At 46.7% G+C, this 12500-nt stretch overlaps 2 protein-coding genes across 3 annotated transcripts in view; one reads left to right on the top strand and one right to left on the bottom strand.

Moving 5' to 3' along the window:
• Positions 1–2401: 2401 nt before the first annotated feature.
• On the top strand, positions 2402–3971 carry cryaa (crystallin, alpha A; the record flags this gene model as incomplete). Its single annotated transcript, XM_079236951.1, has 3 exons — positions 2402–2599; positions 2870–2992; positions 3762–3971. 3 exons carry the CDS (start codon positions 2402–2404, stop codon positions 3969–3971), a joined length of 531 nt encoding a protein of 176 aa, XP_079093077.1.
• Positions 3972–8518: 4547 nt separating this feature from the next.
• The window catches only part of hsf2bp (heat shock transcription factor 2 binding protein), a 7459-nt gene continuing 3477 nt past the window's right edge, over positions 8519–12500 (bottom strand). The window contains exons 6-8 of one of the 2 annotated variants that reach the window (XM_079237034.1): positions 12336–12439; positions 9766–9965; positions 8565–8730 (exon numbers count right to left, since the gene is read on the bottom strand). In XM_079237034.1, the coding sequence (XP_079093160.1) occupies positions 8701–8730; positions 9766–9965; positions 12336–12439 (334 nt within the window). In that variant the 3' untranslated portion in view covers positions 8565–8700. Of the gene's footprint in view, positions 8731–9765; positions 9966–12335; positions 12440–12500 lie in introns of both variants that reach the window. The other variant, XM_079237035.1, reaches the window with a different exon arrangement.

Raw genomic sequence — 12500 nt, forward strand, 5'->3', positions numbered from 1 at the left:
GTATATATATATATGTATATATATACAGTGTATATATAGAGAGAGTTGGTGGTCTATGACTGAGGAGAGACAGTGTGTCCTCTGGGTCTAACATGAGAGACTTTGATATTCTTTGTTATTTCCACAGCGGATAGTCTCAGTACAGAGGAGGAGGAGGAGGAGGAGAAGGAGGAGCCTCAGTCTTACCTCCACTGCTCACTTGTCCTTGTTTAGAGAGTCAGAGGACAGGGTCTCTAGTGGGTTTGTTTAGATGAGAGTCAGAGGAGTGGGCTCTAGGTCTCTAGTGGGCCCCTTATCTCAGGTCCATGAGCTAGTGGTCCATTCTAAGATGGTGTATGTGACTGGAAGGTGTCATTGTGACCACGCCCCCTTTAATGACTCAATTCAATCAGAGGACGTCCATTAGGTTTCCTTCAGGAAAGGCTTGTGATGGACTTATTCATTATTATTAATAGTAATAATGGTTTATTGATGGTTGACACACATCTGGAAAAGAAGACGAGAATACATTCAGATACAGATATCTACACATGAATAATCATGCTTCATCACTGTCTACTGAGTGGAAATGAATCATGTACAGCATGAAGACTGAATACACAGCAACAGTCATTATAATATAATATACTCAGCAGTCGGACTTTGCGGGTATTTCATGAATTCCCTCTTTGCTGATCCACATGAGTGGAGCACATTGATGAGGAGTGATTACTGATGTACATGGACCAGGACCAATGTGAACCAGACATCTTTGCAAACCTTTATTCCAATGGCATGAAGTTAGTTCTACATGTTGTCTGCACTCCTCTTCCTTCCTTTGGAGCAGAATCTGTGAATGAATTTGAGCCGGTCCACCCGTCAGCTTTCAGAGCTGTGGACACAGAGGACAGGCTTTGTCTGTCCCATTGATGAATCCCAGAATGCTGACTCGGCTGAACCGCAGCCAGTCTAACAGCGTCTAACCCCAAACCCGACGAGCTGCCCGAACTGCCCCTGAAACAGCCCGACCCGGCCGGCCGGCCCAGTTGCTCTTGGCTGCGTGTGCATGGAGCGGCTAAGCCTCTGTGCTGGCCGGCTAAAGCCGCTGGGATTAGACTAATGCAGATGCTGAACCAACAGGCCTGGGAAGAGACTCTGACCTGCACATCCAGGCCTGTTGTCTTGAACTGCTCTGGACTGAAAGTCTTCATACTTATTTTTTTATTTTTTTTATTGGTAGTAGGCATCAATCAGACATCTACAGATGCTCTTCATACAATTGATGCTCATACTAGCCATGTACGTATAGAACAAGGAGCGAAACACAGAACCATCAACAGAAAGAAACAGAAGGAAACAAATCTGTTCTCCAACGTACATTCATTGATCCATGAAAACTAAATCAGGTCTATGGGGTGCCACCTATGTAACACATTTTTTCCAATATCCCAAAAATTGTTCCAGTTTGTGGTTGACACAGAAACTTATTCATAGTATTTTGCATTTATTCATGTATCTAAAGGGGAAGGTGGAGCGTCTCCTGTCTGCAGGTGAGCTGTAGTCCAGATCGAGCTGACATACTCAGATCCTTTACTGAAGTGAAAGTACTAATACCACACTGTAATACTTTAGTACAAGTATGGAAGTATAAGGAAGATGTACTAAAAGAATGACAGATTACTCAAAGCAACTAAAAGTCCCCTGTGACTGTTAGATCATTTTTAAATGATTACCCAACAAAAAGCAAAGTTAAAAGTAAACTGAGAACATTGAATCATTAAAATTAAAAGCAGAACATTCTCACATTTATGGAGTTAATGATGTTTTTACATGTTTATCAAACAGTTTTTAATCTGTATCTATTGACTCAAGTAAAACGCAGAGTGGGTCCCATTCCCCCTCTGGACTGAACCTACCCGATGAAGAGCGACCACAAGGTGAAACCCTGTTCGAGCTGCAGGGTGAAGGTCCAGCACACATCACCAGGGAGTTCACCTGAGTGATCCAACACGTCAGGCCTGACGTGTTGGATCACTCAGGTGAACTCCCTGGTGTCTTTGCTTGGCTTCCTGACTCCATTGTCCCTCCAGCAGCGTTTGCTTTGGCAGCCCGGCATGTCTGGTGTGTGGGTGGCACCGGGTCGCACCGGGGTCCGGACCCAGCAATGCCCCATCCGTCCTGCCCTGTGATTCTGCTGACGGGGCCCAACCCACCATGAGATAATGCCATTCCAGAGGGATCGTGGCTAAAGCCTCTCTCTCTGGCTGTCAGGTATATAAAGAGGAGGCAGCCGGAGTGCAGAGGACCGACCCTCCTGAACGCTCTTCAGTCCTCTCCGCTCAGCAGCCTCCTCTTCTCTGGACCCTCACCTGCTGGACTGAGCCGAGCCGGACCAAGCTAGACCAGACCATCTCCAGTCACTATGGATATTGCCATCCAGCACCCTTGGTTCAGACGCGCCCTGGGCTCCGTCTACCCGGCCCGACTCTTTGACCAGTTTTTTGGAGAGGGCATGTTTGACTACGACTTCTTCCCCTACACCACCTCTACCATCAGCCCTTATTACAGACAGTCGCTGTTCCGCAGCTTTTTGGATTCCTCTAACTCCGGCACCTCTGAGGTAACAGGAAGAGACCAACGTAGATTGTTAGCTGAAGTCACATGTCCACAGGAGAGCAATATAAAGAGCATGTTCATCTCCTGCAGACCGCTAACAGGCTGTAAAGGTCTCATACAGGCTAGTTGATAGGGTTGATAGCGATGACACATTGCTTTGTATCATGTTTGATATGCTGGTTTTGCTCCTCATCTGAACTTTGAGAGCTTCTACACTTTTACATGTTGGCAATGGTACGATACAATGGAACCTCTCTGTGCTTGTGTCCCACAGGTGAGGTCCGACAGAGACAAGTACACCGTGTACCTGGACGTCAAGCACTTCTCCCCCGATGAGCTCAGTGTGAAGGTCACAGATGACTACGTGGAAATTCTGGGCAAGCATGGAGAACGGCAGGTAGCACTCCTTCTGTTCCTTCCCAGAGCACAGGGTCCAGTACTGGGCTGTTCCTCCAGAAAGCACAGGGTCCAGTACTGGGCTGTTCCTCCAGAGAGCACAGGGTCCAGTACTGGGCTGTTCCTCCAGAGAGCACAGGGTCCAGTACTGGGCTTCCCTCCAGAGAGCAGCGTAGTCTTGATCCAAAGATCAACAGAAATGAAAAGGGTTGAAGTTTCAGTAATATCTGCCTGTAATGATAGGAGGCAGTCCTATGTGTAAACTCATATTACCAATATTTCTATTAACTAGTGGGACTGCACCCTCCAACAGGTCTTTCTAGACTTGTTCTGGAGTGCTCAGATCCCTTTCGACCCACTTGTGGATTCACCTGTTGATGTCCAGGATAATGTCTTACACCCAGAACTCTTTCCTGGAATGCCAGAAGCGGTACGATCTTTAGATTAAGGAGAAAGGATCCACCATGTCTGCCAGTGAGAAGTTTAACGTCTTGAACAACCATAGTCTGATCCATGGACTAGTTCTAACAGGTCTGACTGGGGGGCCTAACTTGAAAAGTGCTGCAGGAGCTGCTAAATAGTTGGGTGTGATGTATCCTGTAGTTCCTGCTTGTAGCTCCAAACCTAAAATGTCTGTTGTTATTCCTAAAACATGAGCAGTGAGTGTGAGGACATGTTGGCCACTTCCGTGAAGCCAGAAGGTCCTTCTTGGAGGGAAGTCTTTCCTTGGACTGACCTGCCACTGAGGTGTTAATCTTACTGTTTTTCAGGATGACCACGGTTACATCGCTCGTGAGTTTCAGCGCCGCTACCGCCTCCCCTCCAGTGTGGACCAATCAGCAATCACCTGCACCCTGTCGACCGACGGGCTGCTGACTCTGACCGGGCCAAAGGTCACCAGAGGGAGCGAATCGGGCCGTGGCGAGCGCAGCGTCCCCGTCATCCGTGACGACAAGCCCAACGCTGCTGCGTCCTCCTAGAGGCCGGCGTGGGTGACCCGGGGTGCCGGCCTCGTCTGGCGACCACCCTTTGCTTCTTGCTCGCCCTGAGCCTTAGAGGACTCTGGAGTCCTCCCCGCTTCACTTTCTCCCCTGTTGATCCTTCTTACACCGTTATTAGTTTCATTGTTTGAGCCTAACAAAGAAAAGTCATCATTCACATGACGGCGCTTCACTCTGCTGGTTGTTGTGGATCAGAGCTCTCCAGACGGTGGGCTTGATGATGGAAGTGAATGTCAGTCTGGTCCCAGGTGTCTCTGAGGCCCTGGTTGCTTCCATTGTGGTGCTGCCTCTCTGAACCCTCTCCTCTGGTCTTCAGTAGGTCCTGTACTGTAGCCTAGGCCTGTTCAGTGGTCCATCGTGAGGAAACAATAAAGCTGTTTACTTAACTAAACTCCTGTGTGCTTGATTGTGTGCTCCTCCTATCAGGCTTCATTCATGTGGAGCAACTGTTGTGTTTTCTGTGTAGCTTCTAGAAGGATGAAGGTCATGAAGGTCTTGACATGATCCATTCCTCTGGAGAACGCAGTGACAGGAAACCATGCAGCAGGGACTATCATCCTCAGCTGCTGCTTCACAGTACCATCTCTCACGTGAGGAGACATGCGGGGCTTTTCCTGTGAAGCACTCACTGTTGTTATGTTTGCCACAGAGCGCTGTTAGAGGAAGAGCTGCACTGAGTCTATTTAACTCTCTTAATTCATACCAGTAGCTGCTCAAAGTGTGTTTGCTGTTCCCACAGTTCTGTAATGTGTAGTAGGCGCACGGTCGCACATGCACCAAATGAACGTTCCCTTCAAGTGAAGGGCTGAATAAACATGTGTTCCACTTGGCTGAACTTTCTGAATCTCAGCCCTGCAGGCGATGGCCGCTCACCTCATCAGTGAGCGTGTGACCAGTGAAGCTGTAACGCTTCTGTGCAGGTGGTTTGCAGAGGTGTCAAGTAACAAAGTACAAATACTTCGTTACCTTACTTAAGTAGACATTTTGGGTATTTATACTTTACTGGAGTATTTATTTTTCCGACGACTTTTTACTTCTACTCCTTACATTTTCACGCAAATATCGGTACTTTCTACTCCCTACATTTTAAAAATAGCCTCGTTACTATTTCATTTTGGTTAGTTTTCACTCCGGCTTGTCATCGTTCAAAAACACACACACAAAAAAACTCTCTGCCCCGTTGCCCACAGATACGTGCGCGCGCACACAGGTGAGCACTGAGCACACACACACACACAGGTGAGCACTGAGCACACACACACACACACACACACACACACACACACCAGCGGACAGAGAGCGTCAAAAAATATGTCGCGTGAAAAGTAGACCGCTATATCTGCGTTTTAAATGCTCCCAGGGTGAAGATGCAACAGCAGCTCTCCTGTGAGGAACAGCGGAGTTCTCCTCGCACCGGAGCAGCTCTCTGAACCCAGAGCAGCTCTCTGAACCCGGAGCAGCTCTCTGAACCCGGAGCAGCTCTCTGAACCCGGAGCAGCTCTCTGAACACAGAGCAGCTCTCTGAACACAGAGCAGCTCTCTGAACCCAGAGCAGCTCTCTGAACCCGGAGCAGCTCTCTGAACACAGAGCAGCTCTCTGAACCCAGAGCAGCTCTCTGAACCCGGAGTAGCTCTCTGAACCCGGAGCAGCTCTCTGAACCCGGAGCAGCTCTCTGAACCCGGAGCAGCTCTCTGAACCCGGAGTAGCTCTCTGAACCCGGAGCAGCTCTCTGAACCCAGAGCGGCTCTCTGAACCCAGAGCAGCTCTCTGAACACAGAGCAGCTCTCTGAACCCAGAGCAGCTCTCTGAACCCGGAGCAGCTCTCTGAACCCGGAGCAGCTCTCTGAACCCGGAGCAGCTCTCTGAACCCGGAGCAGCTCTCTGAACACAGAGCAGCTCTCTGAACCCGGAGCAGCTCTCCTGCTCCAGGTGAAACGAGCCAAAGTGCTCGTGTCTTCTACCAACAATGAGCTGCTGGCTTCACATATTACAAAAGTACAAAGTACACGGATATAAAACAAAGTCATTAATAAATACTTGGACAGATGCCTGTACTTTCGGGTAAATGGTTGCGGTACGCCGTTAACAGGTTAGCTTGCGCATGCGCGATTCGACGCGACGCCGTGAGCTCCGTGAGCTCGTCTTTTCCTGCTGTTGCGTTTCTCAAAATAAAAAAACAGATCTAAGCTCAATATTGAGCATGAATTGAGAGAGGCCGTATCAAATCTACAACCCCGTTTACAACATATGTGTCGAGGAAAGCAGCTCACTGCTCCACTAATACTGATACAACCTGATGGCTCACATATCTGCACTCATTCTGTTTTGTTTGGCAAAAAAAATTAAAAGCTTATTGTTTTCCACAATAAGCTATTCAGTAGTAACTAAATATGAGTTATTTTTTGCACAGATAGAACTTACACAAAACATTGTCTGATGGGGCAATCGGATTTACTTGAAAGTGATTGCAATTGTCTTTATTCTGTTATTTATAAAAGCACAGATGAGTCACACAATTATGTTATTTACAGAAAAAGTTTGAGAACCACAGCTTTCAGTGTTTGTGTCGGAGTCGCCGCCTATTTTGCACTATTACAATACTTATAGGCAACTAGTTATCATGTCTTCCGCTCCATGAAACGCATGTTAATGCTCAGTACACATATGGTACATACACATTACGTTACATACATTTGCATTGTAATAAAATGTGATAATTTTAAATGGGCATATATGCAGCTGAAACGGGTAGCCTAGTGCATCCCACATTTTTTAACATAACATTTTAAAACATTATGGCCCATATAAAAATGATTGTTTTGGGGGAGGTGGGGTAGTGCACTATAGGCCCCTGAGAGGCGGCTTAAGAGTTTGTCCTTAATGGAAAAAAAAACATTCCCCTTACATTACTTTTATACTTTTAAGTAGTTTTGAAACCAGTACTTCTACACTTTTACTTAAGTAAAAAGCTTGAGTTGATACTTCAACTTTTACAGAAGTATTTTTAAACCCTAGTATCTATACTTCTACTTGAGTAATGAATGTGAATACTTTTGACACCTCTGGTGGTTTGGCCAAAGGGGTCACAACCCGTTCTCAATGCATTTTGGGTTTGTTTACACCAGTACTTCCATGTTAATGCGAGGTGTAGGTCCTTTAGGCCAGCGTACAGAGTAGACTGAACTAAAGGTTTAAGATACGGAGTAGACTGGACTAAAGGTTTAAGTTACGGACTAGACTGGACTAAAGGTTTAAGTTACGGACTAGACTGGACTAGGGCTGCAACAACTAATCGATAAAATCGATAAAACTCAATTATCAAAAGAGTTGGCAACGAATTTCATTATCGATTCGTTGTTGCACGATTATTACGGCAGTCAATAAGTCGTGTAGAAGAAAAAAAGAGCGGAGCAGAGCAACTGCCAGCGTTTCTGAGATTGGAGTGAGACACGGAGAAAAGCTGAGGTCGGATCTTCAATAGAACATCTTTGACGTGTCGAGTCTTAGCCAATCAGCGTTAAGATGTCTCCAGCGTCTTCATTTCCCTCAAACTTGTTTTTAATGGAAGCTAGTCAGCTTGCTATCACGTTAGCTAACGTGTTTGGGTTGTGTATTGTGTTAAAGTTACTTTATGTTCCGTTACAGTTCAGTCTTGTCGTAAACCCCCGGTCTGGTTCAGTTCACCAGTCACTCTTAACGTTAAACCGGCTCACCGGAGGATCTGGCTGGAGTTTTATTTTATTTTTTTACTCAAAGTAGAATGAGCAAATCACGTAGTTGGGCTTAGCCAACAGGGTGATGATGTGAATGAAAGAGTTTAAGGAAGAGGACGCTCTATATGCAGAGCAGCTTGATGCAGCTGCGATGAGGTGGACCTGGGCCTGAAGGTGGAGGTCAAACAGACGTGAGAGGAGCAGTACAGCTTCCCTCTGTCCAGTGTTCATACATATTGATAAAGCAGAGTTTCATACATATTGATAAAGCAGGGTATGTAAAAGCAGCCTCTGCTCCAAGGAGATCAATTACAGTAAAAAGGGCCCACATTTGGAAGATGTGGCATACATGTGTATGTTTTTTGTGTTAGTCCATTTTTATTTTTTTAAGGAGCAACCTGTTCGTGCTTTCTGAAGATGTTTTGCACTGTTAATTTGCACGGTCACTTCTGTTTTTGAATAAAGTGTTGGAAATTAATGCTTTTTTGTTTTTTATTATCCGATTCATCGAAAAAATAATCAACCGATTAATCGATTATTAAAATAATCGTTAGTTGCAGCCCTAGACTGGACTAAAGGTTTAAGTTACAGGGTAGACTGGACATAAAGAACCCTGAGATAGGACCAGCTCCTAGCAGAAAAAGATTGTGGACCGCTGGTCTAGGCTACATGTTTGAAATCTATCATTGTCTTCTTCTTCTTCTTCTTCTCCTCCTCTTCCTCCTCCTCCTCTCTGCTGAACGTCCTCTAGAAGGTTCTATGAAAACAGAGACGTGCTCTGAAGGTGTGCAAACATCATCTTTAATGCGTCTTGTACAAACCGGTGTTCACATTGAATTGGTCAGAACCAGCGAACACAAAATCCTGAGAACAGATGTGACCAGTACAAGTAGAACAAATCCAGTGTGTTGCTTCTACTTCAACAAGCAGGCTGAACTTCGATGAACAGGAGGTCTACGGTGACATGAAGGGAGGAGGCGGTCCTGGATCCACATCAGCTGGCGCTCGGTTGACCTCCCCGACCCTGGAAACAAAGGTCAAACATCTCTGCTCACACAGGGTTCCACATGGAGCTGCTCAGGGGAACGTTCATCTGCGCTCACTGCCCATCTGAGTTTACAGCAGCATTCCTGACTTCACAACTACAAAACTATCGTTCACAGTCTTCAAACATGGAGATCTTCAGCATCGGTTCTACTCAGACCAAGAATTATTATTACTATTTCTGAAACCTTTGCTTTTCCTGACATGGCCCTCCAGTGTGGAGACGTAGACATAAGTACATGCAGGCTCTCCATGAACGCACTCAGATGTGACACCTATGGGTGCTGAGTCCAAAAGAAAAGGATTCATGGACATGAGTCATTTCCGACCGATCCACGCAGCCGGAGAAGGACAAGAGTCACGTCCGTCCTCTGGGATGGTTGATTGTCCCAATAACAGTCCAGAGGGATCAACGACGGAAGAATGCACCGTTGATCCCTCTGGACTGTTCCAATAAGAGTCCCTCTGCACCGTTGATCCCTCTGGACTGTCCCAATAAGAGTGCCTCTGCACCGTTGATCCCTCTGCACTGTCCTAATAAGAGTGCCTCTGAACCGTTGATCCCTCTGGACCGTTAACTGTCCCAATAAGAGTCCCTCTGAACCGTTGACTGTCCCAATAAGAGTCCCTCTGCACCGTTGATCCCTCTGGACTGTTCCAATAAGAGTCCCTCTGAACCGTTGATCCCTCTGGACTGTCCCAATAAGAGTCCCTCTGCACCGTTGATCCCTCTGCACTGTCCTAATAAGAGTGCCTCTGAACCGTTGATCCCTCTGGACTCTTATTGCAACAATCAACCATCCTACAGGACGGACGTGACAACGTTAACACAGTTTTACGATGAAGCTCGTGGTGCCTTCAGGTGTTCCTCATACACTGTGATGAACGTAAGTGTTGTAAAGTACCTTCCTGCCATCTAGTGGATCCTCTCTTTGTTGTTAGTTCCCAGCTGACAGGTGAAATACGTTACTGTTGTCACATACTGTAGCTGCTATTTAAAGGGATCATGTGGCACCTGATGGAGGGCCTGCAGGTCCTCCAGGGTCTGCTGGGCAGCCAGTCTCAGGCTGGCCGGCCCGCTGGAGGTGAGCCGGCTGACGCGGGCCTGCAGGTCTGGATCCAGCAGGGCAGAGCCCAGCAGGAGCAGCACCTCCTCCTCCAGCAACACCGACTGCAGGAGGCGCAGAGCGTGGAGACACACCTCCCAGTCTGCATCTGCAGACACACAGAGCAGAGGTGTAACTGTTTCCATTCTATGAGGAGCTGCAGAGGAACTGTCTCCATGCTATGAGGAGCTGCAGAGGAACTGTCTCCATGCTATGAGGAGCTGCAGAGGAACTGTCTCCATGCTATGAGGAGCTGCAGAGGAACTGTCTCCATGCTATGAGGAGCTGCAGAGGAACTGTCTCCATGCTGTGAGGAGCTGCAGAGGAACTGTCTCCATGCTATGAGGAGCTGCAGAGGAACTGTCTCCATGCTATGAGGAGCTGCAGAGGAACTGTCTCCATGCTATGAGGAGCTGCAGAGGAACTGTCTCCATGCTATGAGGAGCTGCAGAGGAACTGTCTCCATGCTATGAGGAGCTGCAGAGGAACTGTATCTATGCTGCAGAGGAACTGTCTCCATGCTATGATGAGCTGCAGAGGAACCGTCTCCATGCTGTGAGGAGCTGCAGAGGAACTGTCCCCATGCTATGATGAGCTGCAGAGGAACCGTCTCCATGCTGTGAGGAGCTGCAGAGGAACTGTCTCCATGCTATGAGGAGCTGCAGAGGAACTGTCTCCATGCTATGAGGAGCTGCAGAGGAACTGTCTCCATGCTATGAGGAGCTGCAGAGGAACTGTCTCCATGCTATGAGGGGCTGCAGAGGAACTGTCTCCATGCTATGAGCAGCTGCAGAGGAACTGTCTCCATGCTGCAGAGGAACTGTCTCCATGCTATGAGGAGCTGCAGAGGAACTGGCCTTGGAGGGACGAGATAAACGGCTAACTGACACGCAGAGGGAGAAGAAACCAAACATTGTCATCACATAGTCATCACATTGTCATTACAATGTGATGACTATGTGATGACAATGTAAATACATTGTCATTACAATGTGATGACTATGTGATGACAATGTAAATACATTGTCATCACATAGTCATTACAATGTGATGACTATGTGATGACAATGTAAATACATTGTCATCACATAGTCATTACAATGTGATGACTATGTGATGACAATGTAAATACATTGTCATCACATCCTGACAGTAAGCAATGAATCAAATGCTCCAACAAAAGAAATCTGGCATCTGAGACCGTCCAAGACTGTTCTAAGGTCATCAATCATTTAATTTTGTTCAAATGTACAGACAGGCGGGCTACCTGTCTACCCACCTACCTGTCTACCTATCTATCTGTCTATCTGTCTACCTGTCCTGTCTACCTACCTATCTACCCGTCTACCTACCTACCTACCTATCTACCCGTCTACCTACCTATCTATCTGTCTACCTGTCTATCTACCTACCTATCTATCTGTCTACCTACCTATCTACCCGTCTACCTACCTATCTATCTGTCTACCTACCTATCTACCCGTCTACCTACCTGTCTACCTACCTATCTACCTGTCTACCTACCTGTCTACCTACCTATCTATCTGTCTACCTACCTATCTACCCGTCTACCTACCTACCTGTCTACCTGTCTACCTACCTGCCTGTCTACCTATCTACCTACCTTCCTGTCTATCTACCTAACTAACTATCTGTCTACTTGTCTACCTGCCTATCTGTCTACCTACCTGCCTACCTATCTATCTGTCTATCTGTCTACCTGTCCTGTCTACCTACCTATCTATCTACCCGTCTACCTACCTACCTATCTACCTGTCTACCTACCTATCTATCTGTCTACCTGTCTATCTGTCTACCTGTCCTGTCTACCTACCTATCTATCTACCCGTCTACCTACCTATCTATCTGTCTACCTACCTATCTACCCGTCTACCTATCTACCTGTCTACCTACCTATCTATCTGTCTACCTGTCTACCTACCTATCTACCCGTCTACCTACCTACCTATCTACCTATCTATCTGTCTACCTACCTATCTACCCGTCTACCTACCTACCTGTCTACCTGTCTACCTGTCTACCTACCTGCCTGTCTACCTATCTACCTACCTTCCTGTCTATCTACCTAACTAACTATCTGTCTACTTGTCTACCTGCCTATCTGTCTACCTACCTGCCTACCTATCTATCTGTCTATCTGTCTATCTATCTATGTGTCTCCCTGCCTGCACGTATTCTGCCCCTGAACTTATTGCTTGTACCGGAGTCTTCCACAATCTGCTGTCCTAACAGCTGGGAGTACTAACAACAACCATGTTGTTATTGTGTATGTTCATAATGATCATTATGAACATACACAATAACAACATGGTTATTATTAACATACATGACAACATAATAACCATGTTGTTGTCATGTATGTTCATAGTAGCATGTTGTTGTCATGTATGTTCATAGTAGCATGTTGTTGTCATGTATGTTCATAGTAGCATGTTGTTGTCATGGTGTGGTCTCTCACCGTCCAGCAGGGTCCAGATGAGAGGCAGCAGCCCCGGGTTCTCACTGATGCAGCGCAGGCCTTTAACACTGATGCTGACGTTATACAGAGCCATCAGCATCAACCTGCACACAGACCAACACTGTAGTACAATATACTACAAGTACACAAGTACAGCTCTGCCCC

The sequence above is a fragment of the Taurulus bubalis genome (assembly GCF_910589615.1).
Source record: "Taurulus bubalis genome assembly, chromosome: 21".
Taxonomy (NCBI): Eukaryota; Metazoa; Chordata; class Actinopteri; order Perciformes; family Cottidae; genus Taurulus; species Taurulus bubalis.